General features: G+C 50.2%; 1 protein-coding gene across 1 annotated transcript in view; it reads right to left on the bottom strand.

The window, feature by feature from the left end:
- DNAH17 (dynein axonemal heavy chain 17) overlaps positions 1 to 18,472 on the bottom strand; it is a 157,525-nt gene extending 139,053 nt beyond the window's left edge. Inside the window, exons 1-12 of the mRNA XM_008070392.1 lie at positions 18,131 to 18,472; positions 16,460 to 16,653; positions 15,108 to 15,300; positions 14,801 to 14,900; positions 14,303 to 14,388; positions 13,963 to 14,088; positions 13,072 to 13,224; positions 12,728 to 12,814; positions 10,565 to 10,732; positions 10,212 to 10,328; positions 2,782 to 3,047; positions 1,067 to 1,262 (exon numbers count right to left, since the gene is read on the bottom strand). Of these exons, the coding sequence (XP_008068583.1) occupies positions 1,067 to 1,262; positions 2,782 to 3,047; positions 10,212 to 10,328; positions 10,565 to 10,732; positions 12,728 to 12,814; positions 13,072 to 13,224; positions 13,963 to 14,088; positions 14,303 to 14,388; positions 14,801 to 14,900; positions 15,108 to 15,300; positions 16,460 to 16,653; positions 18,131 to 18,472 (2,028 nt within the window). The remainder of the gene's footprint in view (positions 1 to 1,066; positions 1,263 to 2,781; positions 3,048 to 10,211; positions 10,329 to 10,564; positions 10,733 to 12,727; positions 12,815 to 13,071; positions 13,225 to 13,962; positions 14,089 to 14,302; positions 14,389 to 14,800; positions 14,901 to 15,107; positions 15,301 to 16,459; positions 16,654 to 18,130) is intronic.
- Between the last annotated feature and the right edge of the window lie 5,356 nt (positions 18,473 to 23,828).

Raw genomic sequence — 23,828 nt, 5'->3', positions numbered from 1 at the left:
CCTTGGCCTCCAAACATGGTGGGATTACAGGCATGAGCCACTGTCCCTGGCCTTGTGCCTCTTATTGCCAACTGATTGTTCTCTCTCCTCCCCCTCCACCCTCAGGAGGTAAGGACAGAGATCTTTGACTCTGGCTCACTAACTTATCACAAGCCTATACAGTAGGTGTTCAATAAATATGTGTTGCATGAAAGAAAGAATGAATTTTAGTGAAAGGCGGGGTTTCCAAGAAAGAGTCACATCTCTGGCTCCTTTGTCATCCTGTGTGTAGACAAGGCAGGTCAAGGGGCTGCACTTGCAAGACTTCAGGCCCCCTCCCACTTCCAACCTCTGTACGTCTGAACCATCCAACCTGTAGCCACGGAACACACACCTGCAGCCCCTAGTGTGAATTCTCCCGGCTTGCCTGCCTGCCAGCCAGGCTGCTTGTCTAGATTCATCAAAGACCTTTTTTCCTCCCAATTTTTAAACTGATGTTTCCTCTTGGGATCACATGCGAGTTTTCAAAAAGGTTACTCATTGAAGCTATTGGCAAGGAGGCTACTGCTTGGTTTCATATCTTAAATATATCCTGGACATACTTTTAAAATAAAGCTTTAGGCCAGGTGCGGTGGCTCAGCCTGTAATCCCAGCACTTTGGGAGGCCAAGGCGAGAGGATTGCCTGAGCCTGGGGGTTCGAGACCAGTCTGGGTAACTTGGTGAGACCTCGTCTCTACAACAAATCACAAAAACTAGCCGGGCGTGGTGGTGTGCGGCTGTAGTTCCAGTTACTTGGAAGGCGGAGGTGGAAGAACCTGCAGGTGGAAGAATCTGCAGGTCGAGGCTGCAGTGGCCGTGAGCATGCCACTGCACTCCGGCCTGGGTGACAAGAGTGAGACTCCAGCTCAAAAAATAAAAAAAACAAAATAAAATGAAGCGTTAGGCTCACTACAAGGTAAACGTCAACCTCCACAAATCCTCGCTGTTGGTGGAAAGGACTCAGCCTTAGAGCTGTGGTGGCCCTCGGGCTCCTTCCGTCCCCACCCCTCAGCTGGACTCAGCTCCGACCACCTTCCTGGCACCCACCGCCTTGCTGAAGTTGACTTGGATGAGGTGGGTGGTGGTGTTCCTCAGGATCAGCGGCTGCCCCAGGTTGAAGTGGCAGTCCTGGTCTACTCTCCCCACCCACTGCTGGTAGATCTTCTCGCGGCAATGTTTCAGCAGCTCCACCATCATGTCGTATTTCTGGTAGATCAGCTTGGCCTCCACACCGGACATGACCCTGGAATCAGAGTTGATGGAGTGGTGAGATGCCAGGCCTCCTCCGGGCATTGTGGCCAGAGCCTCTTCATCTCCCCCTCCATTGCTGCTGGATCTTGGCGTGCCGAAGCAGCCAGTCAGCCACGTGTTTCTTTGAGGCTGACTGACTGACTATGCAAATGGACAGTGGTCAGGTCACCTATAAAAATAGAACTCTCTGGCCGGGTTCAGTGGCTCAGCCTGTAATCCCAGTACTTTGGGAGGCCAAGGTGCGTGAATTGCCTGAGCCCGTGGGTTCGAGACCAGCCTGGGTAACTTGGAGAGACCTCATCTCTACAGTAAATCAAAAATTAGCTGGGCGTGGCAGTACACGCCTGTAGTTCGGCTACTCGGAAGACAAAGGCGGAAGGATCGCTGGAGCCCAGCAGGTCAAGGCTGCGGTGGCTGTGAGCGTGCCGCTGCACTCCAGCCTGGGCGACAGAATGAGACTCCAACTCAAAACAAAACAAAAAAACAACAAAAAAAACCAAAGAACTCTGATCAGATAGAACTCACAGCTGTAATTCCAGCCCTTTGGGAGACTGGAAAAGGCAGATTGCTGGAGCCCAGGACCTCAAGATTAGCCTAGGTAACATAGCAAGGTCTCATCTCAACAAAAATAAAAAGTAAAAAAAAAGGGCCAGGCACGGTGGCTCAAGCTTGTAATCCCAGCACTTTGGGAGGCCAAGGCAAATGGATTGCCTGAGCCCAGGGGTTCAAGACCAGCCTGGGCAACTTGTCGAGACCTCGTCTCTACAACAAATCAAAAATTAGCCAGGTGTGGTAGCATGTGCCTGTAGTTCCAGTTACTTGGAAGATTGAGGACAAAGGATTGACTGAGCCCAGCAGGTCAACACTGGGGTGGCCATGAGCAAGCCACTGCACTCCAGACTGGGCGATAGAGTGAGACTCTGACTCAAAAAAAAAAAAAAGTTAAAAAATTGGCTAGGTGTGGTGGCATACACCTGTAGTCCCAGCCACTGGAGAGGCTGAGGCAGGGGGATCACCTAAGCCCAAGAGGTCGAGGTTGAAGGGAGCTAGGATCACACCATTGTACTCCAGCCTGACTGACAGAGCAAGACTCTGTCAATACATAAAAAATAAAATAAAATATAAAATCTCTGCCCCACAATCAGGCCAGGAAGTAAAACAACAACCACCGAAGCTATCAGCCCCCAACGACCAGGCCTTGATTAATAATTGCTAGCTTCCCTTACTGGTGCCCTCCCTTCCAACTTGGGACCAACCAGATACAAGGAAATATGCCCCCAACCAATCCCACAGAAGGCCCCGCTTCTGGCCAGTCGCACCAGCTCCAGGCCAAGGCCTCCAGCAGGGATCACCTGCTGGAATTTTACTTTGGAAGGTAACAGTGTGGCTGACATGAAACATGGGACCCGTCAGGGTTTGGAGCAGTGCCCTCCCTCTCCTACACCGTGGAAGCTGATTGCCCAGCCCAGGGTACCCAGCTCTGCACGGCCTTGGCCGGGGCCGTGACTTACGGATGCTCAATGTGTTTCAGGTGGTTCATGGACACCTCCAGCCTCTCCTGCAGCTCCAGGCTCCACTTGAGCTGCCCGGCCACGGGGGGCATGTTTTTGTGGATTGGGGGGATGTTCCCCTCCGCGGAGGCTGCCATCTGGGCATCGTACAAGATCTTCGCATTGTCCAGCTCAGCGTCAAACATCTCCAGCATGCCCGAATACCTGGGCACCACTTCGGCCAGGATCAGAGGCCTCTCGAGAAGGCCCCCGCACATGTACAGGAACTGGGGACAGATGGGAAGAGGGGCGTCTTTGTCAGGGTCCCTCTGCTTCCCCAGCTCCAGCAATATCCCCAACTGTGGCTGTTGACAAAATGGGCAGAGCTAAGCTTCAGGAGACAGAAGACATGAGGTCCCACAATTAGGTTTGCAAACCATCCTAGAAAAAGCGCTACATACCTCATTGCTGAACATCACTAGGGTCACTTTCAATGTGTTCCCCTTGGGAAGCTAGGCACCGACGCCAGGGACTAGTTCACCCATCGAGGCAGTTTTGGAGCGCTATTTCTGGAGCGGTTATCAGAGCTAGTGCTGTTATTTGTCGAGGCCTGACAACTGAGTTCGTGAACTTGCCACCATGCATTTAACATTGATAGCACTGTACGAATAACTGTATTGGAACACCCTCTCTACTCACCTGATCTGGCCCTCAATGGCTTTTTTTCTCTACCTGAAGATAAAGGAAATATTGGAAGGAAGACATTTGATGATATTCAGGACATCAAGGGTAACACAACGACGGCTCTGATGGCCATTCCAGAAAAGGAGTCCTAAAATTGCTTTGACAGGTGGACCAGGCACTGGCATCGGTACACAGCACCCCCAGGGGAGTACTGTGAAGGTGACCGTTGTGATATTCAGCAGTGAGGTACGTGGCACTTTTTCCACCATGAGTTCGTGAACTTAATTGTGGTCCCCCATATGTGTCTTATCAAAACAAAAGAATTCATTTCCACTCTTCTCTGTGGCAATTCGTGAAATGAATGTGCCATGATTTCCGTGTTGACCTATGCTGCGTCCCCGAATACCTGGCATGGAAACGAGTAGTAGAAACTAGGTCCAAGTTCTAAAGGAATCTGTTCCAAGCCCAGGAGAAATGGGCATTTGGGTAAGGACAATTTGAACAATTAAAAATACAATCAAACCACTTAAAAATAGCCACTAGACTGCATTTGTACAACTGGGCTTTTACTCTGGTCACGGGATGGAGAAATGTTTTATTCGCACAAAGTATTCCACTCGGGGACAGTACTGTCATCTTCAGGGACATGCGCAGGCAACAAAATCACCATTGGGAAATTTGCTTTGCTCTGAATCAAACTCTGGGGAACAGGGGACAGACAAGGCAGGAGGGGAGCCAGAGAGAGGGAGGGTAATCTTACTGAACTCATCCAGTGCTGGATGTTAGGAGGGAAATTTGTGTGAGTTTCCGGGTGCCAGAAAAAAGGTCCACAAGCTGGTACCCAGCAGGGCCGGACCTGCTTCAGTGAGTCTGAGTCTCTTTTGACGTCTGGGAAGTAAGCTAGTTTTATTTTCTGCCAGGAGGAGATCATGTGGAAAATTGTTCTAGGACGTTCCCGGCTGTGTGCGAGTTGCTGACAGCGAGAACTAGCTTGGGAACAGGAGGGAGGGAAACCCCAGGGGCCCATCGGAGCACAGGGCTGTCAAATGTGGGGGAAAAGTGTTCTTGGGTCGATGAGCAGATGGAGATGGAAATGGGATAGAAGTGTTATTTCTCCTCTTTTATCCCTTTCTTTCTTTCTTCCTATGTTGCCTAGGCAGTCCTCTCGCCTCAGCCTCCCAAAGTGCTAGGATTACAAGCATGAGCCACTGCACCCGGTCTTGTTTTTCTTTTTCTTTCTTTCTTTCTCTTTTTTTTTTGAGTTGGAGTCTCACTCTGTCATTCAGGCTGGAGTGCAGTGGCACCCTCACGGACACCCCAGGGTCGGCCTGCTGGGCTCCGGCGATCCTTCTGCCTCCGCCTTCCAAGTAGCCGGAATACAGATGTGTGCTACCACACCTGGCTAATTTTTGATTTATTATAAAGATGAGGTCTCGCCAAATTGCCTGGGCTGGTCTTGAACCCACGGGCTCAGGCAATCCACTTGTCTCGGCCTCCCGGAATGCTGGGTTTATAGGCTGAGCCACCGAGCCCGGCCTGTTTTTCTTTTAAATCTAGCATAAACAGAAAATTAACAGAAAAGGAACGTTCTCTCTTTCCTTCCTTCTTTCTTTCTTCCTTCCTTTCTTTTTTTTTTTTTGAATTGGAGTCTCACTCTGTCACCCAGACTGGAGTGCAGTGGCCGCTCCTGGCCACCGCAGCCTCGCCTGCTGGGCTCCGGCGATTCTTCCGCCTCAGCTTTCCGAGTAGCCAGAATTACAGGCATGTGCCACCACGCCCGGCTGATTTTTTGATTTATTGTAGAGATGAGGTCTCGCTGCCCAGGCGGGTCTCGAACCCACGGGCTCAGGCAATTCACTCACCTCAGCCTCCCAAAGGCGCGGGATTACAGGCTGAGCCACCGAGTCCGGCTTCTTTCTTCCTTTCTTTGAGGCAGGGTCTCCCTCTGTTGCCTAGGTGGGAGTACAGCGGCAGGATCATAGCTCACTGCAACCTTGATCTCCTGGGCTCAAGTGATCCTTTCGCCTCAGCCTCCTGAATACCTGGAACTACAGGCATGCACCACCACATCAGGGTAATTTTTTTAGAGATGGGCTCTTACTAAATTGCCCAGGCTGGTCTGGAACTCCTAGGCTCAAGCAATCCTTCTGTCTTGGCCTCCCAAAGCGCTGGGGTTATTGGCCTTTTTCCTTTTAAAGCATGAAAGCTGATCTCAACCCCAGGTAGAAGGGTGGCATTTGCTCATCCTGGGACGTGGCTCCATCTTCTTTAGAAACATCTACTGCTCACAGAGCAGAGACCCAGGACTCCGGTGCTGGTCCTCGTGAAGTTGGACGCGTCACCCAGCTCTCTCCCTGCTGTTCCCTGTGGGGTGTTTCGCCCCTACTGTGTGCAGGTCCTTCTCTGTTCTTCCCCATGTTCCAAACCAGGTGTTTGGGGCGAAATCTCCATGTGCCTTTGGGGCAGGAGAGACTCTGGGGACTCATCCCACCCTGGCTGGGTGACCAGTTGCTTAACTTTTCTGCTTTTCTGAGCCTGTTTCCTATCTGCATGACTGGAGAGCGGCAGAACTTCCCCGTGGGGCAGGTGTAAGGACTGCAGGGGTGACAGCAGGCTGCTTGGCATGCCCAGGCCACTTGCTCTTACCTTGTCTATAATTTTGGAGACTCAGTCGCAGAGGAGGAGCTGGGGTTTCCAAATGAAAGGATTGACTCTGCTTGGGACCTTTCTATCCTTGGGGAGCCCCCACTGCTTTGTGTTAATATTCTTCTGGGGTGCCACGCTGAAGGCCTGCCCTAGAGTGAAGCTCCTGGCGGCCAGCTTCCCTTAGCTAAGCTAGTTGTGTGCTGCAGGAAACACCCCAAAATGCCTGCCTTCTGCTCACTCAGTTCCATTTTTTTTTTTGAGTTGGAGTCTCACTCTATCACCCAGGCTGGAGTGCAGTGGCACACATAGCCACCGCAGCCTCTACTTGCTGGGCTCAGGTGATCCTTCCGCCTCAGTCTTCCGAGTAGCCCCGAACTACAGACGCGCTACCACGCCCGGCTAATTTCTGATTTATGGTAGAGACGAGGTCTCACCAAGTTGCCCGGGCTGGTCTCGAACCCACAGGCTCAGGCAATCCACTCGCCTTGGCCTCCCAAAGTGCTGGGATTACAGGCTGAGGCACCGAACCGGCCTTCACTCAGTTCTAAGTGAACCGAAAGCCAGCGCCTGCCCTTGAGGAGTTTATATTCTGGCTGGGAAGGCTATGAGCACACCAAGGCATCCATACACAGCAGAAAAAGAGGGCCGAGGGCTAGGAAGGGAAGGAAGGAGGCTACTGCTGCTTCAGGGACCAGCCAGGTGGCATTTGAAGGGAAGGCAGTGAGGACCCAGTGACCAGTGATGCAGCTCTCGGGGGAAGAGACTTCCAGGAAGGGAACATTGACAGAGACTCTTTGCTTGGCTAAAGGTCAGGCTTTTGAACCTTCTCCTAGGTTCCTCTGTACCTTTTCTTGTCAAATCCAGTTTTACCAAAGGCTCCTAAGTCAGTTCGGCCAGAAACCCCCTCCCCCATCCTCCATGTCCCATCACCCTGGCTGTCTGATGGATTCTTCTTCCTCCACTGAGTCCCCAGGCCTTGCCTTCAGCAAGAATCTTGTTAGGTTGGGTTAGACAGACTCTCCCTCAACCCTGAGGTTTCCTCTTAGTAACTTTCCACCCACTGATCTCCTTCCGGTTCCTCAGCTGTAAATTGTCCCCCCATACCTTTACCTGTCGTGACGGTCCTGAATAAAGTCCGTCATACCTTGTTTTAACAAGTAACACTGAATATTTTTTTTCTTGAACTACAGCAAGGAGATACTGTATTAATTTGCATTCATTGATATTTCGCCTGGAGTGCCAACTTGATCCAAGGCTTAATTGATTATTACATTTGCGGAGCTTCCAATTCCCATGTACTTGCATGTTTAAAAAGAATGTTTAAAAGACAAAGGAACATGCTGGGCCTTGAGTGGGAGAGATGTCTGTCCCTGGCTCAGCCCCAGAAAGACGACCACCACCGGGGCTGCCCAGGCCAATTCACTGCTTGTCACGGGAGCCAGTCTGGCCAACTGAGTCAAAACAGGGGCCCTGGAAGCTGTCAGCTCAGGGCTTGTGGGCTGCCCATGTGGGCTCAGTCTAATCACAGCAGCCTTTAGAAGTGGAAGAAGAAGGCAGATGAATAGGTCACAGATGGATCGATGCGAGAAGTGAGAGAGATTCTAAGCATGAGTGGGACCAACCAAACATTAAACTTTGAAGATAGAAGAGCCAGGAGTCCCGGACTGTGAGTATAGCCCTTAGGTGAGAGCTACTGAGGCTGTTTGGCCCCATATTCCAGGCCCACAACTGCAAGCGACTGAATTCTGCCAACCCCCACCCCGAGTGAACGAGAAAATGGATTCTCCCGTGGGGTGTCCAAAAAGGAGCGCCGTCGCCAACACCTGGCATCAGCCGGGTGAGACCTGCAGCTGAGCTTCTGACCTACAGAACTGTCAGACAATACAACTGCATTGTCTAAGCCACAAAGTGTTTCCCACTGTCAGCAACTCACACACAACTGAGAGTGTTCTAGAGCAATTTTCCACATGATTTCCCCCTGGCAGAAAAATAAAACTAGCTTACTTCCCAGACGTCACAAGCCAAAAGATACAACAGAACATGCATGCAGAGGCTGATGCATTCAGCACCAGGTCCCAACAGGCTTCCTGCTCTCATTCAGGCATGCTCCCCACTTTTGAATTGCCAGGCAACTGTCTGGTTTGTCTGGGCCCAAGGAGGGGTCCTTTAGCCGTGAGACTTGTGCTTTTTTTCTTTGTTTTTCTTTGTTTTTTTTTTTGAGTCAGAGTCTCACTCTGTCACCCGAGCAGAAGTGCAGTGGCATGCTCACAGCCACCACAGCCTCAAACTGCTGGGCTCAGGCGACCCTTCCGCCTCAGCCTTTCAAGCAGCTGGAACTACAGGTGCACACCACCACGTCTGGCTAATTATTTATTTATTTATTTATTGAAGAGACGGGGTCTCGCCAAGTTGCCCAGGCTGGTCTCAAACCCCTGGACTCAGGCAATCCTCTTGCCTCCACCTTCCAGTGTTGGGATTACAGGCGTGAGCCACCGCACCCGACTGACTTTCACTTTCAAAACCCAGCAGTCCTGGAGAACCGGGGTGAGCTGGTCATTGTTAAGGAAAGAGGTCTGCCCATGGGAGAGGATGTGCTCGGAGTTTGAGTATCCCAGATTGCTCCATGAAATGTTCTCCTGCAAATTAGTGAGCTGATACTTGGCACTGAACTCTGGCTGCCTTGTGAACTTGGTGACACGGTGACAAGCACGTCCAGAGCCTCACAATCCTCACCAACTTGATTGGTGACAATGGCCTTTTGCTGTTTGAACTTGGATTTTTCTGATTACTTGTGAGGTCACATTTAAATATGCATATTATCTATTTGTATTTCTCTTCCAAACTGATGTTCTCTGGGGGTTTCAGGACTTTTCTATGATTATTTTTTAAATTTTTAAAAAATAGAATCCCTTCTTTTGTCTAATGATTTAAGTGTGCAATACTGTTATTATTCCATACAACTTGGAAATTGCAGAAGAGTACACAGAAGACAGACAAATAAGCCTTAACCCTACTCCCCAGAGAGAGCTCCTGATAGCATTTAGGGTATTTCTTTCTGGAGTCTCAAAGTTGAAGGATATGTGTTATGGATTGAATGTTTTTGTCCCCTCTGAATCCACATGCTGAAATCCTCACCTCCACAGGGATGGTATTAGGAAGCGAGGCCTTTGGAAAGTGATTAGGTCAAGAGGGTGGGATTCTCTTGATTGGGATTAGTGCCCTTATAAGAGACCCCAGAGACTCTCTTACTATGTGAGGACATAGCACAAAAATGGTCATCCATAAAATCGGAAGAGGGCCTTCACCAGACACCGAATCAGCCCGCATCCTGATCTTGGACTTCCTCGCCTCTAGAACTGTGACGATGAAATGTCTGTTACTTAAACCACTCAGTCTGGGGCGATTTGTTACAGCCATCTGAACGGACTAAGACACTCTGTAAATTCAGCTCAGTGGGTCCAGAGGTGTATGAATTTTATCTTAGTAAGCAACTTTGCCTATCTTTAACTTTTGCAGCCGGGTTCGGTGGCTCAGCCTGTAATCCCAGCGCTTTGGGAGGCTGAGGTGAATGGATTGCCTGAGCCTGTGGGTTCGAGACCCGCCTGGGCAACTTGGCGAGACCTCATCTCTACAATAAGTCAAAAAATGAACCAGGCGTGGTAGCGCGCGCCTGTAGTTCCAGCTACTTGGAAGGCTGAGGCGGGAGGATCGCCAGAGCCCAGCAGGTCGAGGATGCGGTGGCCGAGAGCGGCCACTGCACTCTAGTCTGGGCGACTGAGTGAGACTCCAACTCAAAAAAAAAAAAACAAAAAAAACACTTTTGCTCCTTTTCAGTAGTGGGGAAGTTGAGTCAAATAAGTGGACACCTTTTTTCTTAGCGAGCACAAAAAGTGTCAGTAAATTAACTTCCACCTCACACTTGCTCCTTCCTCTTCCTCTAAGACGTGTCAATAAAAACTATCAGAAAAGACTCCAGGTGTCCTTCCCTCCCTCTCTGGGCCTGGCCCTTCAGCTCTAAATGTAGATGTCTGGGGAGAGGGTCCATAAGGTCACCCTCAGCATCAACTCAGTCCCTCTGTGATGGATTCCACGTCAGCCCCGAGTCCCCACTTCACGCTTACCTTTGCAGAGGACTCAATAGACCAGCTGTCGTCAAACCCTTGGCAAAAGATGGTGGCCAGCCTCCTATCCAGGTCCTGAATCTTGGTCTCAAAGTCGGCATAATCATAGTCAAAACTCTAAAAGTAAATGGAAACTCCAGCCTTGGATTCGGCACACAGAGCAAGCTGAGGGCTCTCACTACAACCTCCCTTCCTGCCGAGGAGAGGAGCGAGTCCCTGCTGAACTCGCTCTTTTGTTGTGGGGACTGCTCTGTGTGTCCATTTCACAGTGTTGGGCTCTCCCGGCACACACTTTCTCCTGCACCCTCCCACCCTTTGGGCTCCCACCCACCCATCCATGCCTGAGGATGTACCGGATCTCCGGGGTCCAAGGGGTCGTATTTGCACTCAGCAAAAACCTTCACTAACTCAAAGACCTCGTCGTAAATCTGAGTCACCAGTTTTCCGAGGATGTTTCCCCTCACTCCCCCGAGCTCGATTTTCTCTAGCTTCAGAAACTCAATAGCTGTTTTATAAAGATCCTAGTGGAGAGACAAATACATGTAGTTGATCATCTTCATAACCCAACTCACAGTTCAGTTACAGCTGGGTGCGGTGACTCACGCCTGTAGTCCCAGCACTTTGGGAGGCCAAGGCAGGAGGACTGCTTGAGCCCAGGAGTTCGAGACCAGCCTGGGCAACATACTGAGCCCTCATCTCTATAAAAAAAATTTTTTTAACTAGCTGGACCTGGTGGAATATACCTGTAATCCTAGCTATTTGGGAAGCTGAGGTGAAAGGATCTCCCAAGCCCAGGAGGTTGAGGCTGCAGTGACCAGTGATTGTGCCGCTGTACTCCAACCTGAATGACAGGGTGAGACCCTGACTCAGAAAAAAAAAGTGTCTAGTTACAAGACTAGCTCTGACCCAGCTAGAAGGATGGGGAAGCAACCCCCACTACCAGGAGACATAGCCATAATGGAGGGGGTGCCCTCTGTTTTTCTTTGTTGATGTTCTTTAAACGGATGTTCCGTCCTATACAGAAAAAGGGGATGCAAACCATCTTTTTAAGGAGAAGGAGCTGGAGAGGATGAAGGTTAGGACTCTGTCCTGACCCTACATTGGCCTAAATAAGTAGACCACACTTTTCTGGGATCTCAATTCCTCCTTGGCTGGAAGCAGTGGGAAAGGTGCTGGGAGGTTTCGGGTGCTCTTTCTAGGCTTTAAACTCTCTGCCACCTGGAAGATCATTTTGCATGAAAAGTCCCTCCCTGAAGATGTTCCCAGAGGACAGACACATGTTTAGAAACTCTACTTCTTCTGAGGGATGGCTCACACTCCCTTCTCCTTTAGGTTTCCAGCAGCTCACTTTCCCGTCTGTGCCTCTTGTTCCTGCACGTAATCCCAGTCTAGCCCAAGCCGTTCACCGATGCTGTGTTTCCCCAAGATCTCCAGGGCTCCTTAGGACATTCCTGCACGTCCCTCTGAGCACAGTGGCGTTTAGAACTGAAGATGCTGCTATGGAATTGGCACCCCTCTCCTGGAGCCCGGGATGTATGAAGCCACAAGACCAAAGCAAACATAGGGAAAAGCACAAACAGAGCATGCCGGGAATTCTCAGGCTCTTCTGCTCCGTGAGGGGGACACAGTCAGCCAAGGCTAGTCCAGCTGGCTTGACCCATGTGGCAGGGGGTGGACAGCAAAGCCATTCCCCTCCTCCAAAGTCCCACTGCCCAGAAGCTTCATCCTGATTCTGAATGTATAATGTAGGAACTAACAGCTACTCGGCCGGAAACTTGACTGTGACCCCTGTGTTCTCAGTCTGGGAGATTTCAGGTATGAATCTATGCTCTGTGATTGGAATTTCAGAGTCCTAAGTTGGAGCCTTCCTCCTCTGCCTCCCAGAGGCTGTGTAGGAGAGCCAGACAGGCCTTTCCCAATCCAGTGCTAACATGTCCGTTCTAAAATCAGCACTCAGTGGTTCCACAACGAATTTCTCCTCCTCTTTTTATGATGTGTGTTTTATGTGCAAAGGGTTTTGGTTTTTTTTTTAAATCACACCATGCAGAAGATTACAAAAAGAAAAGCAAAACTCTCATGCCCCACCTGTCTCCACCCCTCTGCTCTTCTCCCCAAAGTAAACCATATTGAACAATTATATGTTTTAATTTGCTACAGGTCACTCCATGTATTCACATGGTGCTTCTACAGGGTCCCTCTTAAGTCTTCATTTGTAACAATCCAGTCTTGCCAAGTGACAATGCCCTTGGCCTGCAGCCCTCCTGAAGACGGTGCTTGACTGTTCATCACAGAAGGCACCGACTGCCAGAAGCAACCAGAATGCTTCTTGACTGACATCACCAGGCACAGAGGAGGCTGCCCCAAGACTCAGCTTCCCCCTCAACATAGGTGTTTGGGCCTGGCTTTTATTTTCCCCACTGGGTGATTATTCCAAAGGGGGCATGGGAGATGCAGCTCTCCTACGGTAAGGGCAGTCTGGGATGTGGAGGGGAAGATGGAGGAGATTTTGTTTTTACCTCAATGGTCTGGATGCGGTGGAAGAAGGAATTCATTCTGGAAAACACTAGGGAAGAAGGGAACTCCCAAGGCACAGGCTTTTTGTCCTTCTAGGAGAGAGAGAGAGAGTCAGTCCTTTTTTGGGGGTGGGGGAGAACGAGAGGGGGGCCAAAGAGAGAGGAAGAGAGAGTGAGAAGGAGGAAGAGAAAGATAGAGGAGTGAGAGGGAGGGAGAGAGAGGAAGAGGGAAAGGGAGAGAGGGAGAGAGACTGTGTTTGTTTCAAATATTCCCACTCATTCAAGCAGATGACACATAAACGTGGTCTTGCTCTGCCTTGGTCCTTACTCTTTGGACCAGGAGGTACCTTGAAGAAAAGCTTTATGTTCGTGCAGCAGAAGTCGTAGGTCTGGTAGAGCTCCTTCAGGACGTTCACAGACAGGGAGATGAGAATCAAGACTTCCTCTATCTCGCCTTGCAAGCCTTTCAGCACTTCGTCTGGATTCAGGAAGGTCCGTGTCTGGGCAAAAGAGACGGCAGGCATCCCCAAACTCCCATGAGCCATCTGGGATGACATCCAGGGAGACCGTCCGCGAGGCTGATTAGAGATATTCCACCATGGGTTGGTGATCTGTTCTGGTGATCTGTTCTTCTGACACATGGACGGTCCCTTGGGCTGTGGCCCCACCCATGTGCCCCCTGCTGGGCTGTTCTGAGGGGACTGAGCTGCCTCCCTTCTTTGGCCCCTCGTCCACTGCCAAGGCAACGGCAAAAAGGGATTTGGGTCACAGGGGCCCTCAAGGGACAGAGATCCACAGTGCCCTCTGGTCCTGCAGATTCGGCCACAAACATAAATTTTATATGCAACGGAGGTTGCAGCCCTTCAACTCAAAAGCTTGTGGCTAGAGAGTGGGAAAACAAAGAAAGAAAGGAAGTCTTTTGAGGGAGATGGGGGGTGGTTCAGTGTAGGGCCAGACAAACCCCACTGCGTACCCACTGAGTCTTGGGGTGCAGGGACCCTTGGGACAGTCTCCTGCTCTGTCTCCCTGCTCTCTCTTTCCTCCCACCATGCCCAGGTCCTGGGAGAACTCCAGGAGCCACCAGGAGGGCTCAGCTTCCATGTGGGGCCAGAAAATGCCACGCTGACACCTTAGCCTGTTTTTAAACTGCTGGGAACACAGCAGAGAAATAGAGCGAACTGGGGAGAGACCCTCGTTGGGAGGGAAGGAAGGTGGCCTGCAGGCCGGGGGAGAGTTACCATCTCGATGATCTGGTTGCAGAACTCCTGCAGTATGACAATGATCCTGGAGGGCGTGTTGTAGTGCTTGGAGGTGGCCCAAATGAAGCCGATGGTGTCCAGCACTTTGGCAATGAAGGTGGGGAGCTGGGGAGAGACAGGCCCAGGGGCACTAGAGCGTGCTGGCCTCTGCACCTACCACGCGTCCCAGCCCTCCCCTTCCCACAGTTCACTGTGCCTCCAGGGAGGGTACCCAAGGAGGAGGGGAGCGACAATGACAGCCAAGGAGCTCACAGCCCCCCGCACCCCAAGACGTGAGACCCCCCACTCCTTCAAAGTGAGCTTTCCCTGGTGAACGCACTGCTGTAAACTCAGCCTGTTCCATCTCCTCCAACAAGATCCGCAGGGGTTTCAAATAGAGAACGATGTCAGTGGCTTCCTTCAGACCTGCCGATGACAAGAACAAGCGCTCATGGATAAGGGAGTGGAAATTGGTCCGAAGTGATGACAGGACAGCTCTGTGTGTTTATTTTGTTTATTTTTATTTTTTATTTTTTTAGAGATAGGATCGTGCTATGTTGGCCAGGCTGGTCTTGAACTCCGGGCCCAAGAGATACTCCTGCCTCAGCCTCCCAAAGTGCTGGGATTACAGGCGTGACCCACCACGCCCAGCCTATGTGTGTTTCTTGACACCTGCTCCTTCAAGAAATGGGATCATTCTCCAAAGGAGGGGGCTGAGGAAGCTTTTGGGGGTGGTTGGAGGGGTAGACGTATGCCCACAGGGTTGGCAACACGCCTGCCTCTGCCCCCAAAGGCACAGATGGCTCATGGGGGACTCAAGGGCCAGTCACAGGCTCACCCTCAGTGACGTTCACATAAACATTTTGCAGGGCTGGCCAGTAGCAGCTTTTGGCTTTTTCCAGGATCTCAACTATCTTGTTCACTTTGGGTCTGTTTAGCTGAGAAAAAGAGAAGATCAGACTTTCACTGAACGGGCCAACCTAAGGGGAGACCAACCCGACCAGCCAGCTGCTGAAGCCGTGGAATGTATGTAGCCTCTTGGGGCTCCTGGGAGGTCGGCACCAGGAGGCTGAGAGCCGTCCCAGGTCGCCCGCTGCTGAGCGATGGGGGTGCTCAGCCCTCCAGTTTGGGAGGAGAGGCCCTACCTGCTCGTGGATGCACTTGAGGTTGGTCAGTCGGGCATCCCAGAACTCGAACTCGACGCGCGGCAGGGGGTGCAGCCCATCCAGCAGGGCCTGGGCAGAATCTTTGCTCAGCACGTCCCGGATTTGGTGGGACCAGTCGATGATGATGGTTTCGATGGTGTGCAGGAGAGAGTTGTCCAGCGAAGAGGTGATCCTGCCGGGCAGATGGCAGGGCGGATGCTTGCATGGCCATGCATTCGCAGGTCCCACTGAACTCTGTCCCTACTAGGAGGGAATCCGTCCCTCCCCTCAGCCGTCCCCCGACAGACCCAAATCCACCAGCAGCAGCACCAGGTCTGGTCTCAGGACCCCGGTGCCTTCCAGCTACCTCTGGGAGGCTGGAGAAGTTCCTGAGTCTCCTGGCAAGGAAGAGATCCCAAGCAGAGCAGACAGGTGTGGTCAGAGGTGCCAGTGCCGGAGGCACTTGCCTCCAAGGAAAGGAAGAGGAGTGAAGACTCTAGAGTAAGCCCAATTCAAGACGGTCGGAGTCTCAGAGTACAGTGGCACCATCATGGATCACCGCAGCCTCGAACACCTGGGCTCAGGTGGTCCTTCTCTCTCAGCCTCCTGAGTAGCTGCCTCCCAAGTACAGGCGAATGCCACCATACCCAGCGTATCTTTTTATTATTTTTTTTTATAGAGACGAGAGTTCTCTATGTTTCCTAGGCTGGTCTCGAACTCCTGAACTCAAGCAATTCTCCCTCCTTGGCCCGGCCATTCTTATTGGAGCCACCACAGGGCATGGTGTTGGGGGCTTAGTGAAGAGTCCGTGGAGGACTTGGCCCTATGAGCCCCCAGGAGCAGTCGCCTTCACATGTGCGTGTGCGGGACAAGTTCATGGCGAGAGTCTCACATACCAGGGTGGTTGCAAATGATGGCCGGGCAGGCACGAGGGGACATCTTGGAGTCCCCTGGGCTTCCCAGGGCCTCTGGGGCACCACAGCCTCTACGCAGACTTGCATCTACCCACTGAAAATCCTTCCACTCCTGCTCACTGCCTCTCAATCCTGCATCTTAAAGCTGAGCATCCTATCCTGGCCATGTCGACAGGCGTGACACCTTCTACAGGCCGTGTGGTGACTGTGTGATGGGGGAGGGGGTCATGGGTGCCAGAGGTGGAGTCCCAGGGGCTCCCCTGCCCCTTCCCGCCCTGGTACCATTTGCCTCAGACTCAGCACCACCGAAGGGCACCACCCTGCCTTTGTGTGTTTCACTGGCCTTAGACACAAAGCCGCTTTGCGGTGAAAGAGCTCACCCCGGCAATGTCAGATGCTGCGTCCCAACCAGCAACAGCGGGAGCGGGGCCCACCCACCTCTCCACGGACTCCAGTGCGCCGTCCAGACTCCCCAGGTGCTCTGGGATGGGCAGCAGGGTTTTCCCCTTGACCTTGCCACTCATAACAAACATTTCGTTCTTCAGCTTGTGGACTTGCTTTACGATGTCTTCGGACACCACCCGGGGCCATCTGTCCATGTTCTCTCTCTGGTTCAGCAGAGAATAGAGGACCTAAAAGGAGATACTTCTGTTGTTCTGTCTGTCTCTTCACCACCCTGGTGACCCGGAGAATCCAGGTCTCCCAGGGGATTCAGAAGACTGCGGTGTCTGAAATCCTGGGGGAAATGGTTCCTTTTTCTAGAAGGTGGGACTGGTCATGGTGTTTAGACCAAGGGCAGCTCAGCTTGCCTGCTTTGTAGTGGCAGAGCCATCTCCAAGAAGGGGGACCTGACCCTTGCAACCATAATACACTCCTTCTGAAAGCGAATGTGAGGTGCTAGGTGCTGCCTAGGAGTGCTGTGATGGCTTATACTGTGTCCCCCTGCAAATCCATGTGCTGAAATCCTAACCTGCAGTACCTCAGAATTGGACTATATTTGGAGATAGAGATAATTAAGTTAAAATGAGGTCGCTAGGCTGGGCCTCAGTCCAACATGACTGCATTCTTGTAAGGAGAGATTGGGACACAGACACACACAGAGAGACAGCTGTGTGAGAACACAAGGAGAAGACGGCCACTCCCAATCCAAGAAGAGAGGCCTTGGAGAAAACCAACCCAACCAATCCCTTCACCTTGAACTTCTAACCTCCAGAACCATGAGAAAATAAACGCAGGCCGCCAGGCTCGGTGGCTCAGCCTGTAATCCCAGCACTTTGGGAGGGCGAGGCGAGTGGGTTGCCTGAGTTTGCAGGTTCAAGAGCAACCTGGGTAATTGGCGAGACCTTGTCTCTACAATGAATCAAAAATCAGCTGGGCATGGTAGCGCATGCCTGCAGTTCCAGCTACTTGGAAGGCTGAGACAGAAGGATCACCGGAGCCCAGCAGGTCGACCCTGGGGTGGCCGTGAGTGTGCCACTGCACTCCAGCCTGGGCAACGGAGTGAGACTCCCACTCAAAAAAGAAAAGAAAAGAAAAGAAATGCCTGTTTCACAAGGCGGGGACATGATTCCCCATTCTGCAGCTGAGGAAAGTGATGACGAGGAGGGCTGAGGAACTCTGACTCTGGTGGGCTGACTTCCCAGAGCGTGCCCCTTCCTCCACGGCACCTACCCAGAGTGACACTTGCAGGGAGTGACTCTGGGAAGGAGGCAGGACAGCCGAGGGATGCATTAAATAGCACCCCACTTTTTCCCTGTTTTTACTCAAAATTGGAGAACCTATCTACTGGTACTCGATAACCCACACTTTCCCAAGCCTCAGGCAGCAACTATACCCAGCACAGGACAGTGGTTCTCAGGACATTGGGAGAGAATGAGGCCACGACACAGCATCACCTGGGAGTGTTATCAGAAAGCCGTCCATCTGGCAGGTGAAGTGGGCGGGCCTGAGCGCCTGCATTTCCAACCAGCCCCCAGGTGACGCTTGCCGCTGTTGATCCAGGCCCCAGCTCCAAGCAGCAGGGTCCCAGGCCACTCATGCAAAGTCTGAGGAACAAAAATTGCTTCTCCTGAGCTCTGGACCCCCTGACTCTAGCCTAGACGCACACACCTCTTCTACCACCGCAATCAGCTGGTCCACAGGTGTGGGACTGATATCCCCGTAGAGGAGGCTGGCCTTGTAGTTGTCCTTGTTGATATTCTCGGGCTTTTTCTTGATGAAGTAAACCCCTTTGAGCTTGAGTGACTCAGGGAAGCCCAGGCAGGGGATGATCATGCCAGCGGTGTTGAGTGTCATCACCAGGACCAAGACGTCGGGCTTTTCAAAGAATTCATTGAACAAGGCCATGTTGTCCTCAGCTCCGATCATCTTGTTCCACTTGTCTGGCTTGAATTTTAGGAAGATGGTAGCTACTTCCTCCAAATAATCTAGTCTGACGTCTGATGCCGTCATCTTGACCTCGTCTTATACCACAGTTGGCTGTGAAGTGAATAGAAACACAGATGCAAAACTGTTTCTTGGGCTTCTCCATTTCCCACCCAGTCCTTGTGACATCTCTTTTCTAAACTGAGCAAGAGAAAACAGATTTTACATGAATATAGTGTTTTTAGCTGTGGATGGGATGGGGGTGGGGGAGAGGGGACAAGGGAGTCGTGTCTGTGTGCTCTGGCTGGACACCTGCCCTGCCCTCCCATGGAGTGTCTTCCTACAATCTAGGAGGTGTGCAGCCCCTGTATTTCTGAGGGAACCAAGGACTGCTCAACTCCTTTGGGGGCCGGACGGCCAGGTCTGGTTTGCTCCGGTGTGATTGACGGCGTCAGAAGCTTGCACAAGCTCAGCCTTTGGTCAGACCAAAACTATTGTTTTTGAGATTGCAAAAATCTAGCTGGGTGTGATGGCTCACACCTGTAATTCCAGCACTTTGGGAGGTGGAGACGAGAGGATGACCTGAGCCCAGGAGTTCAAGACTAGCCTGGGCAACTTGGTGAGACCTCGTCTCTACAATAAGTTAAAAAATTAGCCGGACGTGGTGGCGCACATATGTGGTTATAGCTCCTTGGAAGGCTGAGGCGGAAGGATCACCCGAGCCCAGCAAGTTGGAGCTGCAGTGGCCATAAGCATGCCACTGCACTGCACACTGGACAGCAGAGTCTCTGACTCAAAAAAAAAAAAAAAAAATCTGCTGTTTCCCCAAAGATACTTCTTCTATGGAAGAGGTTCTATCTCACCCTGACCACTATATTAAGGCAAAACAACTACATAGTGGGCAGTGGTAACAGATGGGACGTCATTCAAATGACTTGGGACTTATTCAGGCCACCACGTTTCTCTGTGAAAATACACAATAGTGAGTGACGAACCATGGTGATGTGGGAGCAAAACTGTGTGATTCGGGCGTATCTGTGAGCAGAAAGGGGACACCAGCGGGTTCCTTAGCAGCTAAGAAGAGCACCACGTGGCATTTATGGGGCACACCCCATTTTCCAGGTACCCGCGAGGGCTCTGTGCACGTTGCTGACTCATCTCCACCTGGGTTCTCCGAGATCCAGAGAAGCAGCCTGTCCTCGTTTCACAGGTGGGATCGGGAGTACCAGGGAAGCCCTGACGTTACTGTGAGTCTTCCCGAGCTGGTCCCACTGCTGGGATGGAAGGAAGTGTCCTCTGGTACGTTGATTTTATGGATTTGGGCTTTTTCAAAATCAGCTTTTCTTCCAAGAACAGATCAGGTGGGCTCCCTCCCAAACCATATCGTGGGTGGTTTGCAAGGCCCCAGTGCCCCACAAGTCTCTCTGGCAATCAGCATGTCTTACCCTAGTCCCAATTAACAACAAGCATTGTCCGGCCAGGCACAGTGGCTCAAGCCTGTAATCCCAGCACCTTGGGAGGCTGAGGCGAGAGGATTGCCTGAGCTCAGGGGTTCGAGACCAGCCTGGGCAACTTGGTGAGACCTTGTCTCTACAATAAATCAAAAAATAAGCCAGGCATGGTAGCACATGCCTGTAGTTTCAGCTACTTGGATGCCTGAGGTAGAAGGATGGCCTGAGCCCAGCAGATCGAGGTTGCAGTGGCCATGAACGTGCTACTGTACTCCAACCTGGGCGACAGAATGAGACTTATCAACTCAAAAAAATAAAATAACGTTGTTCCATGTGATGCTTCTGGAGGAGGTGGGGCAGCTTTTCAGGGAAGTGGTCCCTGTTGGGGCCCTGGGGTCTCAACAGGAGAGGAAGCCAGGGCTGGGAGCTTCCAAGAAGCCCATGGGCGGAAACAGGTTTGCTCTAGAGTCCAGATTGGGAGCACAGCCACTGCTGGGGTGACTGGTGTCTGCTGTCTGCAGGACCCTGGGTCCCCACTTCTGTCCTCTGGAGACCCCCAGCTTAACCTCCAACCCCCCAACATGGCTGAGGGCTGCTCACCAGCTTAAGACAAATGGCTGTTCCAGTCACAAGCACTGTGCACTGATGGGCAGCTCTTTCCCAAACCAAGAAAGAAAATGGCTCCCTTCCCTTGAGGGACTCCAACTGCCACAGAACTTCTGGATGTCTCCTTGGGGTACCTGGGACATCTAGAACCTTCTCCTTGGGACCCATGTCACTGGTGGTTTTGCAGCAAATGAGCACCCAAACAACATCTGCCACAATGGAAAAGTTGCTAGACTGTAATATTTTAAACTCAAATGAACAGATATAGGAAGAAAAAGAAAATGATGAATATGGAAGTGGGGGCCAGGGGGTCTAAGGGATATTTATTCAACTATCGACTATTTAACCACGTTATTAGGAATAACAGTTAAGCTTTAGAACTAGAATTTATGGCATATGGAGGGATTCCCCCTCTCAAAAAACGGAATTTATTTATTTTAAAATGTGTATTTATTTTTACATGTATAAACTTCAGTCACCTTCAAAGTACTCTATGTTTGGTGCAATACACTGACTAAGATGTTTGGGTTTTTTTCCACTGTTAAAAACAGTGTTGAACTTTTTCAATTTTGATGTTTTTCAGTGTTTCTGTCCTTTTTTTTTTTTTAAACCCCCCTACCTCTTCCACATTGGCCAAATATTTCCCTTTGAGGACGTTTTTCATTCAGAGAAACAAACAAAAAAAAGCCACTCGGGGTGAGATGGGGTAAATAGGGTGGGTAGGGCATGGAGGTCACACCATTTGGGGTCAAAAACTGCTGAACACTCAGCGCAGTGTGGGCAGGTGTGCTTGTAAAACACCCATCATGAGATGGACAAGCACACTGAAAGAACCACCAGGGCCAGGTGTGGTGGCTCAGGCCTATAATCCCAGCACTTTGGGAGGCTGAGGTGAGAGGATTGCCTGAGCCCGCAGGCTGGAGACCAGCCTGGGCAACTTGGCGAGACCTTATCTCTGCAATAAATAAAAAAATTAGCCAGGTGTGGTAGCCTGTAGCTCCGGCTACTTGGAAGGCTGAGGTGGAAGGATTGCCTGAACCCAGTGGGTAGAGGCTGCGGTGACCGTGAGCGTGCCACTATACTCCAACCTGGGCAACGGAGTAAGACTCCAACTCAAAAAAAAAAAAAAGAAACAACCTCCAAAAAAGAATTCACTGGAGTTGAACGCAGCCTCTCACAACAATGCTAGCTAGCACACTGCTGCCAATGCGTTCCTAGAGCACTTTCCTAGTGGGGGAAACCTATACTGTAACGGCCTGGCCTCCAAAAAATAATTCCGGGTTTTTTGGTTTTTTTTTTTTTGAGTTGGGTCTCACTCTGTCGCCCAGGCTGGAGTGCAGTGGCCGCTCCCGGCCACCGCAGCCTCGACCTGCTGGGCTCCGGTGATCCTTTCACCTCAGCCTTCGGAGTAGCTGGAACTACAGGCATGCGCTACCACGCCTGGCAAACTTTTTTTTATATTTATTGTAAAGATGAGGTCTCACCAAGTTGCCCAGGCGGTATGTAGAAATCATAAGAAATTCATAAAATAACCAGTAAAGCTAATAAAAGAGTTCAACAAGTTTGCAGTGTACAAGATCAATATATGAAAATTAATTGTGTCTCTATATACAAGCAATGCACAACCTGATGATGAAATTAGCAAACACTTTACAATAATATTAAAATAATTTTATTTACAATCTCATCAAAAAGAATAAAATACTTAGGAATAAATTTTTTAAAAATAAGTGTAGGGCATCCCCCTTGGGTCCCCTCCCACTGTGGGAGCTTTTCTGTTCTCTTAATAAATCCTGCTTTCAAAAAATAAAAATAAATACGTGTAAGACTTCTTTTTTTTTTTTTTGAGTTGGAGTCTCACTCTGTCGCCCAGACTGGAGTGCAGAGGTCGCTCCCAGCCACTGCAGCCTCGACCTGCTGGGCTCCGGCGATCCTTCCGCCTCAGACTTCCAAGTAGGCGGAATTACAGGCACGCACTACCACGCCCGGCTGATTTTTGATTTATTGTAGAGATGAGGTCTCACCAAGTTGCCCAGGCAGGTCTCAATCCCGTGGGCTCAGGCAATTCACTCACCTCAGCCTCCCAAGGCACGGGATACAGGCTGAGCCACCGAGCCCGGCAAGTGTAAGACTTCTACACTGCAAACTGCAAAACATCATTGAAAGAAATTAAATAACACCTACATTAATGGAAAGGCATATTGTGCTTATGGTTTAGAAGACCTAACATTGTTAAGATTACAATTCTCCTCAAATTGATCTACAGATTCAACACAATCCCTATCAAAATTCCAGCTGCCTTTTTTTTTTTTTTTTTTGTAAAAATGACCCTCAGTTGCATAAGAAAATGTGAGAGGCCAAAAATAGCCAAAACAATCTTGAAAAGGAACAAAGTTGAAGGAGTCTCATTTCCTGATTTCAAAACTTACTACAAAGCTACAGTAATCAAGACTGAGTGATACCAGCATAAGGTAGACATATAGGTCAATGGAATAGAATTGAGAGACTAGAAATAAATGTATAAATTTATGGGCAATTGATTTTTAGACAAGGGTGCCAAGACAACTGAATATTCACATGCGAAAGAATGAAGTTAGGTCGGACTCGGTGGCTCAGCCTATAATCCCAGTACTTTGGGAGGCTAAGACTCACCCGGGCAACTTGGCGAGACCTCATCTCTACAATAAATAAAAAATCAGTAGGATGTGGTAGTGCAAGCCTGTAGTTTCGGCTACTTGGAAGTCTGAGGTGGAAGGGTCTCCCGAACCCAGTAGGTTGAGGCTGCAGTGGCCGGTAGCGTGCCACTGCACTCCAGTCTGGGCGACAGAGTGAGACTCCAACTCAAAAAAAAAGAATGAAGTTGGTCCCTCATACTATCTATAAAAATTAATTCAAAATGGGTTAAGAAAATGTAAGAGAGTCAAGTGTAAGAGCTAAAACTATAAAACTCTTAGAAGAAAGTATGAATAGATAGATCCTTGTGACCATGGTTTCTTACAGATGATACCAAAAGCATAAGTGACCAAAGAAAATAAAATAAACAAATTTAACTTCATCAAAATTAAAAATGTTTGTGCTTCAAAAGGCACTCTAACCTGCATAATGAACATTTGTATACCTAACTCTGAATTGTACACCACATCTTTAAAATTAAAAAAAAAATTTTTTTAAGGCACTCTAAAGTAAAAAATACAACTCAGAATCGGAGAAAATATTTGCAAATCACATCTATGATAAGGAGTCTGTCATAACACAATAATAAAATTCATAATTCATAACACCATAATAAAAACAATCTAATTTTATTTTATTATTTTTTTGTGTCAGAGTCTCACTCTGTCACCTAGGCTGGAGTGCAGTGGCATGCTCATGGCCACCACAGCCTC

The sequence above is a fragment of the Carlito syrichta genome, unplaced genomic scaffold, assembly GCF_000164805.1.
Source record: "Carlito syrichta isolate Samal-C Ts95f unplaced genomic scaffold, Tarsius_syrichta-2.0.1 Scaffold313381, whole genome shotgun sequence".
NCBI classification, from domain to species: Eukaryota; Metazoa; Chordata; class Mammalia; order Primates; family Tarsiidae; genus Carlito; species Carlito syrichta.
The sequence above is the reverse complement of the archived record's forward strand: the minus strand, read 5'-3'. Positions and strand labels throughout refer to the sequence as shown.